This window comes from Phaseolus vulgaris, chromosome 10 (assembly GCF_051622355.1).
Source record: "Phaseolus vulgaris cultivar YP4 chromosome 10, ASM5162235v1, whole genome shotgun sequence".
Lineage (NCBI taxonomy): Eukaryota > Viridiplantae > Streptophyta > Magnoliopsida > Fabales > Fabaceae > Phaseolus > Phaseolus vulgaris.
Window position 1 is genome coordinate 2704871 of NC_143507.1, and position 13769 is coordinate 2718639.

Consider the following 13769-nt stretch of genomic DNA (forward strand, 5'->3'; position numbering starts at 1 on the left):
AGATATCTTTTGATGCTGCAATGAAATCTGACACCAAGGGGACCTGCTGTGGATAACACTATTATTTAGTTTATCAGCTTTTGAACATTAGATAATAGTTTATTAACTTTTGGTCATTAGATAAGGCTATCGATCTTTGATTGTACATGTACACTACGAATATATTGTATTGTACCTTCTAATGAATAAAATTTTCAAATTGTTTCATTAAACCTTTTATTTGTTCTTTTCTTTCTATGCGTTCTTTCTTCAAATTTGGCTTAGAGAATATGGTGGTGTACCATACTGATAGCTGAGTGCAAAATTCTTTATTGCTGCTGCACAGACCTTGAAAGTTGCAGCAGGGTAAACAAATCCATATAGACTTCATATACGTAGGATGTGTATAGAGGAATTGGGAAAGAAGGAAAACACTTTTATTCATGTATCAAAACTTAACTTACAAAAGCAAGATACAACCTATATATATATATATATATTTAGCAAAAGAAGGAATGTAGTAGAACCTACAGAAAAAAACAACTGTTATCAGTAAAACTGATAAAACAGAAAACAGAGATTCTTAACACTTTTAATGTTTTTTTCCCATAAAAAAACCAAAACTTGGATTGAGAGGGTCAGTCTAGGACTAAAACATGCAGCATGGCAGATTTTAGCTTGAACAACTGGTTCTTAGTTTACAGTTAGTTTGTATAAAAACTGTTTGTTGTATCTTTTGTTTGTTTCAATGAGTTTTAGAGAGTGGACATTGACTATGGTACTTGGTGTTTGTAGCAAACAGAATCACTAGCTTAGGGGATGAAGATGAAAATAAAAATTAAATTGAAGAGGGAATGAGAAATGATGTTTCATATAAGGTTATATATTATTTATTGATGTGGTAGTGTATGATTTTAGATTTATGTTCCATCTCTCAATGGGAAAAAAACAACTGTTATCAGTAAAACTGAGATTCTTAACACCTCTTAATGTTTTTTCCCATCAACAAACCAAAACTTGGCTTGAGAGGGTGAGTCTAGTACTAAAACATGCACCATAGCAGATTTTAGGAGGATTGTTGATCCTGTCATTGTATTAGATCGAGTGGTTAGGATTCAATACTTTCTACTTACATTCTTAATTAAATTAAAAGTTCATTTAAAGGTATAGTTCGCCAGTGCTTCACCCATGATTCAACTTCAGAGTTCTCAATCTATATTTCTGGTTGTTTAATGATTATGCAGATTTCTGTCTTGCTTCTAACTTGGGAGTCATATTTTAGATCATTGCTGCACACATGCTAGTTAGTCATGTAGTTTATATTACTTCTTCAATCCTAGGTTAGAAAATCAGAAATTGATTGGATAGTAGTTTACATGCATTAAAGTTTACATGCCAACTTTTAATTGTATAGGATTTTGTATACTAAAAAAGTGCTACTCCCATGAAAAGCAAATGACTAGAAACAGAGCCTTCACTCTTCTCCCATGAGATATACATTTTAACTTGGAAACTGAAGTAGCATAACAAAGAAACATCTTCCAAATAAAATGTTGGTAGAGTTTTCAAATAAAATGAATAAAAGCTTCATAAAAGAATCCTAAAACTTAAAAGAAAAAATGCTGCCTGAGTATCCCCATTTTATAGCATTTTTGTGAGAAATATGTAGAAGTCAATTGGTTGCAAATAAGCATGAAGAGTAGCCACAAATAAAAGAAGTGCTACTCCCATGAAAAGCAAATGACTAGAAACAGACCCTTCACTCTTCTCCCATGAGAAACAGATTATGACTCTTAAAAGGATGATGCATAGAATTCTTTAATTTTGCAATTACTTATTTGTATTCAAGACGACTTCGTTGTACTAGGAATAACTTGTATTCATTTGGAACTTGTCATGAAAATTCTTCTATTTAAACATTTAGTTGTTCATTTGTTTACTGATTTTCTTCAAATATCATAAAATGTTGAAACATCTTCCAAATAAAATGTTGGTAGAGTTTTCAAATAAAATGAATAAAGCAATTGTGGGTTATGTTATATAACTCTTCATTAGTATCATAGAAGCTAACGAGTATGTGAGTGATTGTTTAATTAGGATGAAATTGATTTTGTTTAATGGTGGCTTAGTTTGAAATTGGCTTTTAGAATTCTGGCCATAAAGATTTTCACTTGGTTGGATATTTGCTTTGGTACAAAGATTTTTGGTTGGGGTTTTCATAGTGCAACTATTGCATATTTGGTTCAAACTCCCTATTTCTCAATTCCTTAATGCTCCCAAGGAAATTGAGATGAGATATATGTCCATTTGAAAAGAATTCCCTTAAACAACTAATAAATTATAAACTGTCACTTCAAATATGTGGTTCTAAGTAAAAGATGAAGTCAACATTAGAATAGGGAGATTAAATATAGTTTTAAAAATACTTTTGAAAACATTTTTATTAAGAGGGGTATCATATGCTATACGAAGTCGTTTGATAATTTTATTAAACACGTTTACAAATTTTTTTAAAAACTTTTTCAAGGTAGTCAAAAGAAAAGAATGGTGGAAGAGAATAACAATAACAAATTGTACACTCGTTTACCCTAAACTAGTTTTATTCACTTCTTTGCAAAATGTAAAAGATTACTTTTGACTTACAAGTAAATAAAATCATTCTTGGCTATTCGAATATATAACACTTAATAAGAACAAAGAAATTGTTTGAGTAGAATGTTTGTTATCTAGTGTATATGAAATCTAAGCTCCTTGGTCTAGAGAGACTACTCTATAAATGTGAAAGATATCTCACTCTGTAAATCATTTAAAATATGAACTATTACTTGACCACTTGAAGGTGTTAAGAAAAAATTTCAACACCTGCAATTTTGATCAAGTGCTTAAACCAACAAAGCACGTAGTTACATATGATAAGATGAAGATTAAATTATATTAGCGCATACAATAAGATTTTATTGACAAACCATAACATCTAACTGATAAAGGTTGAACAACAAATAATAAAGCACTATACAGATATTTCACGTCATCTAGTAAGAATTGATGAATGTCAAATGAAAAGAACATTATGAAGACCAATCAAACCGTCTGATAAATAAGTTGTGATAATGAGATGATAAGCTCAACACAAACTCTGAGCTAACACGACATCAAAGAATATTCCTGAAGTTTGAGTCTAATATACAACTCAATGTTTGATCAAAGAGATCCATTTAAAGAAATCAAGTACAAATCAACATTGAGATCTCTTAGAGCATGAGCTAAAACTGTTTTCTTCGTCAACCTTTTTGACACAATCTATCTTCAACTCTGACCTAACTATTTATATTGTACAATGCACACTTTTACCATGAGATGGTTGAGAAAGATCTACTAACCTAGGAGGTGTGGATTGCCATTCATCTAGGATGCTGTGTAAAAAAGAAGAGCACTCAATTATCTTTAATACAATTATCATATTCAAAGCTTGACATACTCAAGGTGGACATAGAAGAAGAATTGAAGTTGCTCAACAACCATAAATGACTATCTTCTTTAAGTACCTATATAAAAGTTAACCATAAAAAAAAAAAGACAGAGGTTGCACTGTGTCAAACAACGGTTCAGTTTTAGAACAATCTAAAACTGTAATTGTACTCATAAATGTCAATGTCCCTTTAAATTACGAGGTAAACCTATTGGAAAGTGTCAAGGTTGGGTACTTAAGGTAATATGTGGTACTCATAATCATGATTTGTATGATACATTAGTTGGTCATCTATGTGCAGGCAGATTAAAAGCGAATGAACATTCCATGCTTATTGATATGACTAAAAGCATGGTTATGTCGGATATGATGGAGATCAAGTAGAAGAGGATTTCACTAATGGGGGAAGAGGCCATCCACCCAAGCATTTATAGTTCTTCCTTCTAGTCTTCTAAAAAATAAAGAAGAATTAAATAAAGAGAGGATCAAGCCCAAAAACAACAAGACTATAAGCATTCAAGAATGGGCTCCAATTAATATTTCTCTTTGTAATTTCTTTTGTATAAATTTGTAAATAATATAGAAATAGCTTTAGGATGTGCTAAAGAGGGAAATGAAAAAGACACCTATTTTGTATAGCACCTTAGGTGCTAGTTTAGGAAAAGGATAGAAGAAATGACTCTTTCTATTCCTTTATGGCTTAGGCGCTAGTTTAGAAGGAACTAGAAAGTAACATTTCAAGCTCCTTCTCTTTTGTACATTTGTGACCAGTCCTCTCTATTATAAAATGGGTGCTTGGGTCTTTGAAATAACAAGTTGAAGATTGATTTTTGAGAGTAAAGAACCTCTACCAAATTGGTGAGTGAGTGAGAGAGACTTGTGTCTTCTTCTCTTCTAGTCTTATCTTGAGGGAATTATTGGACTCTCAAGTGGCGGCAACACTTATCTTGAAGCCAACCATCCTTCAAGTGGCGTGCACATTTCCAAGAGCTTCAACCACATAAGTTTCCTATTCCTATTCATCTTCTTCTTCCATTTCCATCCCATAACAAACTCTAAAACATGTATTTGTTGTTTCTTGTTGTTTCAATCGGTAGAACTTGTGTAGTTTCTGTTTTTGTTCGGTAGTTTACCTTGGGTTACTGTTCTTGTGATTCTAATTGTGTTTCTTGAACTTTTAATTGGTGCATTTGTGTTGTTCTTTGTTTCACTCGGTTCATTTGTCCAAAAATGGGTTTCTATGTGAGTTTGACTTGGTTCTTATGTTTTGGTGAGTTCTTGAACGATTAAGTACATTGATACAATTCTTAAAAAGTGTCTAATCATATTCCAATTCTTATTTGAATCCATAACATGTTCATATCATATCCAAATCATGTTCTTGGGTTGATATCAGGATAACATACTACGTACTTTGAAGGAGAATAACAAGAATAATATAACAACAATAAAGCAAGTATACAATGCAAGATACTCGTATAAGAGACAATTAGAGAACCAAAAACTGATTGTGCAACCATCTCTTTACAATACGCAATATGTCTTATTGTTCAACACAAATGAAAGGTAAGGATGTCCAATCATCTCCCTTTGTGCTCTTACCAAGGTTCATCCTAAAATCTCAAGTTCCATGGGAGCATATGCACTTTCACAAGGATTAACTCCTTAAGTCTTAAAAATTTTGAGGCTACCAGAGCTAAGTCTCACTTCATTGCATTCCCCACAACAATTGGAAATCAACTTGATGTGAGAACACAAATGAAGATAACAAACTCTAGTTGGGGTTCTCATAATACTCAAACAGAAAGTACATCCCGATGACATTACTACACAACCCTTCTAATTATAAGCTTACTCGGACTCAGGTATAGGGCCCCACTCATGATATGTAATAAGTGTATGTGTGAAGGGAGAGTTATGCATACCCAATTCCCCACTTGCAAAACAACCAGAAAATTCTCAGGAAAATATAAAAATGTTTTCTACCCTCTGGTTCAATAATCTACCAATAAAAAAAAAACAAAGAAGACAACACACATGTACATTAAAAGGGAAAGATAAACACCCAAAAAATCACACTTGTGTTTCACATGTTTAATTAATTGGCCTGACTCTCGACCTTCCCCAATGGAGTCACCATCTGTTGCAATCGGGATCCCGACAGGAAGACGAAGCACCAATAAATAGAAAATTTCGTAAAAAAACAGAGAATGGAAGTCACCACCATAGTTTATTGTGAAAAACTATGGAAAAAAAAAATTCTACTCTCCAGATTTGGAGTTCGAGAGTCGATTACGCGTAGGGAAGGTATTAACACCCTTGCAACGTCCATCCGAAGACGATACCTTTACTTAAAGGTGTAAAATGAGTGTGATTTTTCTAAATATTTGTTTTTCTTGAAAATAGAAATAGAAAACATGTTTTAAAATAAAGAAAATATTTTTGAATTTTTTATAGTTGGATCGCGACAAGGATGAACCTTGATCTTCCTTAATTCTTTGCATAACGAAAATTCAAATTTTAGTAGTTCTAAGGGTTGGGCTATTTGAAGATGTTTGTGCCTCTATGAGCTAGGTAATTTTTTGGGAAAAATTGTTTGTTTATTGATATTTTTAATTTCAAAATTTTTGTATTCTTTTTGTATTATGTTTTTATTGTTATTTTTATATTTTTTTCCAAAAAAATATTGGGTAAAAGGTGATGCGTGTGATCACTCAAATAAATATTCTTAAAAAAAATAAAAAATTGATGGGTGTATAAAATAAAAGAGTGGTGGCAGATAGCAAAAGTGCTATTCGGGATTATTTGGCATAGATGGTGCGGATATTAACATGAAGTGGCGAATAGTAAAACTACTGGGTCAGCAGAATGGACCCAGGTTTATTTGGTTAAAGCAGTGAAGATATAAAAGTCGGTGCGAAAAGTGAAATTACTGCTGGGCTAGCAGAATGGTCCTAGGTTTGTGTACAAAAGGTTGTGCTGATATTAAAAGGGTGATGCAAATAGGGCAATTACTTCCTGCACCCGATCATTTGCTTCCTGCACCCGATGAAGTTTTCAAAATCCAATTATGCCCTTGTCTTCTTTAGTTTGAAAATCTATGAAGGTTTATTTTGAAAAGCTGTGAAGGGTGCGAGAAAGTTGGTTTTCCTTTTTGGTGGTGGTTTGAGTTGTGTAGGAGGTGGTTTTACGGTGGTGGTGGACGGGTTGTTTGCACTTTGACATTGTTGTGAGGTAAGAACACATTTAAGCTTTTTTATCGCATTTTGTTCGAGCTCAGGTAGAGATGGATATCGATATTTAGAAGTCTGCTTTTAACCTTACGGATGCAAGCGTCGTAAGTCAGTAACATTTTCTGCAGCATATCACTACATTACGGATATAATTATCTGGAATTTCGTTTTGTATTATGGATTTAAATATCCGTAGTTGTTTTTTGAATTATGGATATCCATATCCGGAATAGTTTACTATGTTCTCGATATGGGAATGCAAAAACGTATGTTTTGACTTATGGATTTTTGTATCTGCAAGCTAAGTAATTTTTTTTTCCAACGTTGTGAATGGATACACAGGACGAAGTCATCTACACAACAATTACTAATATCGGATAAAAATATTCACAAGTTAAATATGACTTCCGAAAAAAAATATCTGGAAGGTACAAAATATCATTACGCTTAAATTTATCCGGAACACAGAAACTATAATTCCGAATAAAAATATCCAGAAGTCACTTACCTTGTCTTCTCCGACGTTCGCTCTGGGGTTCCTCTCCGTTCAAGGGCTCCTTTGCCGTGGCAGCTGCTGCTCTGTCGCCGAAATCGAACGAAACGAAGGTGGTTGATGGCTGCGTTGTGGTTCACTGCGAAAACGAAGAGGAAGACGGTGCAAATGACTCACTGCGACTGTGCGTTGGGTGCAGATGACTCACTGCAGCTGCGGGTTGGGTGCAGGTCTCTCATTGCATTGGGTGCACATACCTCACTTGACCTAATGTAAAATTTATTAAGGGAAGTTTTGTCTTTTCAAGTCTATAATTGGGTGTGAGTTTGAACTGATCAGGTGCAGGGAGAATCAGCCCGTAAATAGTGGAGGTTTTGGGGTGGGAATATTAATATGGAGGTGCCAAAAGTGAATTAATGCATTAGAGTATGAAGCATTAAAAAGTATGGGCCCATTTGCTTTCAAATGCATGTTTCTCTCTCATTTTGCATTCACTCTTTAACAAAAGCGGTGGGCCCCTACTCCATTTGAAAAACTGTCTGGGCCCCACTTGAAATCTCTCTGTGCAAGTGAAAAGTGGAAAGGTGAGAGTGAGTGAGAGCGGTGGTGAGCCAGAAAACAGTCAAGGTGGCTTAGGGGTGCATAAAATAAAAGTAGGGCGTGTGATCAGAAAAAATAGTAAAAGTGGGCTGAGGAGTAAAAAGGAAATGAAAAAGGGGGTGAGAACAAAGGGAATATGGGGTGTGGAAAGGAAACTATGTTACAATTAAAAAATAAATAAGAAAAATTCTTTTTTTGTTTGTTATTTTTTTCTTTCGCAAATTTTATTTAGTGTAAATTTTCTTTCGCAAAAAATGTGAAATAAAATTAGAATAAATAATCATTCTAAAATTTTAATAAATACAAAATTATATTTCAAAATAAAAATAAATTAAAATAAACTAATGTATAAAATGTTAAAATGAGAAGAGTACATTTCCTGTCTCAAGTTGCATTCACAAAGATACCTCTGTTAACAACTCCTCTTTAAAAAATAATTTGTAAAATAAATTTTAAAAACAGTTTGATACAAATATAATATTAAAAATATAATTCAAAAATAAAATAAAAAGATTATTCTAAATTTTTAATAAATAGAAAATTATATTTCAAAATAAAAATATATTAAAATAAATTAATGTATTAAACATAGAAATTTAGATTAATAGAATTTATTTTATTTAACATTTATTTTTTTTAAAATTATTTATTTTATTATAATAAAATACTAAATATTATAAAAGTTAAAGATGAGGTTATTTTATTATTTTTAATTCTATTAGATTAATAGAATTTATTTCGCTTTGAAATGACGAGGTTATAGAAGTTAAAAAAGGAAAATGAAATCTAAAAAGGGAAAAAAAAGAAAATATTTAGAGAAAGAAAGATTGCAATGAAGACCCTGGTCAGTAGGTATAAATAAGTGAAGAGTCCCTCTCTTATTCTTCCAAGTTTGAAATTGGGCACTCTGAGAGAAGAAGAAAAAGAAGAAGAAGAAGAAGAAACCATGGTGATGCAAGAAACAGTGAAAGTGGAAGATTCAATGGGAAAGATTAATATTTCTCCTTCTCAAGTTGCATTCATAGTAGATCACTGTGCCAACAATTTATCACAAACACGAGCCACCTTGCGCATGGAGGCACCCTCCCTCTTCGCCGCTTCCCCATTCGGCAAGGTTTCACTTTTCCTCCATTAACAACTCTTTTACTCATTCTTTCTATGAACGTCTCTTTAATTCTTCAATTTTTGTTTTCTAGTCATCCAACACTTCCTTTAATTTGGCCAAAATACTCGCTGATTATATATCTCTGAGACGAGAAAAGATGATCTTGGATCAAGAGAGGTGTGCGATCGTTCAAGAAAAATGTAGAATTCAGAATCTGATGGAGGACATGCACAATGCCGTCAACACTTACAACGCCTTTCAGAGGCCAATCCCGGTGAACGTCCCTGTTAGCAATGTACCCTCTGCAACTTTTCATCAAAACCCTTCTGGTAAAAGCTTCTTTCCCTGTTTAATCGTCATTTCAAAATCAGGAATGGTGTTTTTATGTTTTTAACTCTTATCTGCGAGTAATTTTGGTTTTGTTTTTGTTAGGTGTGTGTACTGCTACTACCACCGCTTATGTACAGAACCCAAACCCGTGCAATGTGCAGCTGTATAAGAAGAGAAAAAAAAGTGAACCAATGAATGAGCCTACAATTGCAAAAAGACCTCGCGGAAGGCCACCGGGAAAGAAAAACCAACACCGAGGTATAATTGTTTGTCGGTATTAACTATACAGTGTTATTGTCGTGTTCTTCATTTAATTTTTACGGTCTTACTTTATCCTCAGGTCTACAGGTGCTTCCATTGTCAACGAATCAAGCACAGATTTCCACCAACTCACCAATTCTTGAAACACATCCTGTGATGATCACCAATCAATTTTTTCAGCCTGCTTCTACAACGTGTAATAAGGAGCTTGTTTCTCACGGTCAAAACAGAGTTATGGTGGTTGATCCTGAAAAAGAGATTACTTCTAAAGACAGCTTTCGCAATTCTCTTATCAATTCAGATACTAACCAGCACTCCTCTCCTATGCCTCAAAGTCTGAAAAATTACATACCAAATGAGGATTCCACCCTTCACATGGAAACTCAGAACCACCAGTCACACATGGATCTATCACACATTGATTTTGCTTTAGATACGGGGTACTGGTCAAACTTTTCATTAGAAAGCATGGAAACCTTGGATGGTATTTTTTCTGATCATCCACCGCCTTCAACTCATTCCGAGGGTAATGCATAGAGATATCTTTTGATGCTGCAATGAAATCTGACACCAAGGGGACCTGCTGTGGATAACACTATTATTTAGTTTATCAGCTTTTGAACATTAGATAATAGTTTATTAGCTTTTTGGTCATTAGATAAGGCTATCGATCTTTGATTGTACATGTACACTACGAATATATTGTATTGTACCTTCTAATGAATAAAATTTTCAAATTGTTTCATTAAACCTTTTATTTGTTCTTTTCTTTCTATGCGTTCTTTCGTCAAATTTGGCTTAGAGAATATGGTGGTGTACCATACTGATAGCTGAGTGCAAAATTCAAAATGATTGATTGTGCTATGTTCCACAACATGATGTGAAATAACTGTGCCACTGGCTGGTGGTTTCACACTTTACTTTAAATTTCTAACTCAAATGTGTTGTTCTGTCACTTTCTCCTCCTGTGATTATTATTCTTTCCTGATCAACTTGTTTAAGATGACATCTACATTTCTGCAGGAAAGCAAGACTGTGGGTGCTGATGTAAATTGGGGAGTAAGATTCAAAGATATAGAAGATATTAGTATTTTCTTTAGCTATGTCATGATTTTATATTTCTAAACCTTACTATATAAAAAAATCATTCAAAATGTTGACATAAGTTTTTCCAGTGTGAGCACCTCCTAATAAATCTTTGGAAGGAGGTCTCATTACTATTGCAGTGTTGTGGAGTGCAGGGGTGCACTTTCACTCTGAAGGTATTTTTTCAGTTTTATAAGTTTTAGCTGGTGTGCTTCTTTTCATGTCGTGTTAAATTTCTGAAACTCATGTATTATTATCTATGATAATGTTTCTTGTATCTTCTGAGTCTACAAAATTAAAATTTGTAAATATGCTTTAGATAAAAAACAGAAGGAAAGGTCCTGACGAACCTGCAAAGTTTATGGGTTGTGGGGACTGTGAAAATCTGAGTCATTCTGTAATGGTAAATATTGAAAAATCAAAAGTTTTAATGTCTATTTTCTCTCTACAAGTGTTTTATTAATTGTTTTAAGGTCCAATTTTGTGTTTGATATTCTCATCATAGGTTCCTCTTGCTGCTGCTAATGTGGAAATACTCCAAAGAATTGTAAAGCAGCTGTTTGGATGTTTTTACATAGGTATCTTAACTCAGACCTGCCTATTCTTTAAATGTATGCCATGCTTGGCAAAGCATACTTCTGGCTCTATTTTTTTGTTTTCTTTTCAAAGTTCTATCATGAAACATCCAAAAATATAAGTATTGTTTTTCTATTAGCTAATACGAACCTACATGTTTTCTGCCCTTTTAATGAATGTATATCTAAGCAGCAGTATGGAATCTATTGGTTTATAACTGAATGTGTGAATCATTTACTGCATTTGCTTTTGTTAATAATAATAGATATAAACTCTTTCAGTTAAAAGGAACGGGGTGAGGGAAAATAAATTAATTGTTGTATACTCTTACAAATGACAAAAACCATTATAATAAGTATTCAATTCAAGGCTAATTTAGTCATGAAAAAAATTAAGTACTTTCCTTAAAATCCACCCAAAATTAGAGGGGTAGGCAAATAGGAGAATGGTGGATTTGATCCCCTTCCCTCTTTGAAATCATTGAACCAAAGTAGTTATTGAAGAAACAACATCTTCATTAGGTGATAGAATGAGGTTAGCTATATGGATCAATTGATCCCATCAGTCCATCTCCTTTTTGTCAAATGCTCTCTCCTGAAATATTCTTCTTTGTTCTTCTACTACTACTATCAAATGGAGAGTTAAAGAAAACACAATACTATGTTAATAAAATATAGAATATGAGATATTGTACAGTAGATATGGAGTTAAAAGGTTATACTTGAAAAGAAAACTAAAAATATATTCTGTAATTCTGATAATTTATATCAGTAAGTACAACATATATAAAGTGTAGACATGAAGCATATATTTGATAGGGACTTGGATATTGTGAGATGCTTAAGTCTCACATTGAGTAGTAGTATGAGATATTCATGGATTATTTAAGTATTTGATTTTTCCTCCTTAATAGCTAACTTTTGAGGGTGAGTTCCTGTAGTGTTTGGATGCTTATCAATTGGTATTTAAACTGGTTGTGTTGGCGTATCGCAAAGGGCTACTACATGTGGTTGTAATTGGTGGAGGGTTCTAACAACAAGGAAGTTGAGTGATGGTGCTATGATAGAAATTTGGGTATTATATGGGTATCTAAGTCCCCATCGAATAGTATTATGAGATGCTAGGTGAAGTGTTTAAGGACTTCATTCTCCCTCTTTAATACCTAGCTTTTGAGGGTGGATTTCTAAGTGTTTGGATGTTTATCAATATTTTTATTTTTTTGTTAATTTATAGTAGTTGGTACACAGATATATAGAGATTTTCCTTTGGCTTCTAAGCAAACCCCTAGGTACCATTTTTCTCAATTACACTCATCTCCTCATTTATGACTAATATAAAAAGCTGTGTATTGACAAGAGAGTCCTAATATAAAAAGTTGTGTATTGACAAAGGGAATCCTAATCTAATGAACATCCTTCTCTTAAATTTAAGCTTTTAGCAGGGTTGTTGATCCTGTCATTGTATTAGATCGAGTGGTTAAGATTTGTTGGAGATCCCACATCGACTAGAGATTAAAGCCTTTCATTGTAAATAAGTGGGTGCAAGCCTCAATCCTATTAGCCGGTTTTATGGGGTTGAGTTAGGCTTAAAGTCCACTTTGTAATATGGTATTAGATCCATTTTCGAGCCTACCCATACGAGTATTTGTTGGATTTATCAGGCACCACCCATAATATGTTATCCAAGCCATTCTTTTAGATGAAATTTCAGTTTGGATCTAATGGCGTGCTTGGTGATTGGGAGGAGAATTTGGTTGTAATATCTTGTCATTATTCATCTTGGTGATTGCTTGTGTAGAGAATGAAGTCAGGTATAGTTCTCAATCTACATTTCTGGTTGTTTAATGATTATGCAGATTTCTGTTTTGCTTCTAACTTGGGAGTCATATTTTAGATCATTGCTGCACACATGCTATTTAGTCATGTAGTTTATATTACTTCTTCAATCCTAGGTTAGAAAATCAGAAATTGATTGGATAGTAGTTTATATGCATTAAAGTTTACATGCCAACTTTTAATTGTATAGGATTTTGTATACTAAAAAAGTGCTATTCCCATGAAAAGCAAATGGCTAGAAACAGAGCCTTCACTCTTCTCCCATGAGATATACATTTTAACTTGGAAACTGAACTAGCATAACAAAGAAACATCTTCCAAATAAAATGTTGGTAGAGTTTTCAAATAAAATGAATAAAAGCTTCATAAAAGAATCCTAAAACTTAAAAGAAAAAATGCTGCCTGAATATATAGATCCAAAAGAATATCAAAAAGTTAAATTAACTCATGTACTTCAATTTTTATTTTATTTACAAATAACATTTTATTCAAAAGTTATATCATCTGAATATCTTTTTATTTCCATTTATTAAACTCCTAACTATTGCCAATTAAATTCTAGATTTAATAACCATTCACCACTTTATTAATATCAAAATGTAAATTTGATCATTTATTTTTTCGTATATTTTTTATATTTTATTAATGTTAAATTTTTAATAAAGTGATGACGTATGATAAAAAATGTTAAAACAATAAAACCAAGCCCAAACAGTGTTGTTTAATGTAATAAAATTTTGTATTTTTTCTACCTTTTCATGTCTCTTTCCTTTAAAAATTGAAGAAATTTAATTGAAAGATT

General features: G+C 32.8%; 1 protein-coding gene across 1 annotated transcript; it reads left to right on the forward strand.

Annotated features, from left to right (window-relative positions):
* Positions 1-8646: 8646 nt before the first annotated feature.
* On the forward strand, positions 8647-10128 carry LOC150024151 (uncharacterized). Its single transcript, XM_090296756.1, has 4 exons — positions 8647-8888; positions 8971-9208; positions 9312-9467; positions 9550-10128. Exons 1-4 carry the CDS (start codon positions 8721-8723, stop codon positions 10005-10007), a joined length of 1020 nt encoding a protein of 339 aa, XP_090152882.1. The 5' UTR covers positions 8647-8720; the 3' UTR covers positions 10008-10128.
* Positions 10129-13769: the final 3641 nt, after the last annotated feature.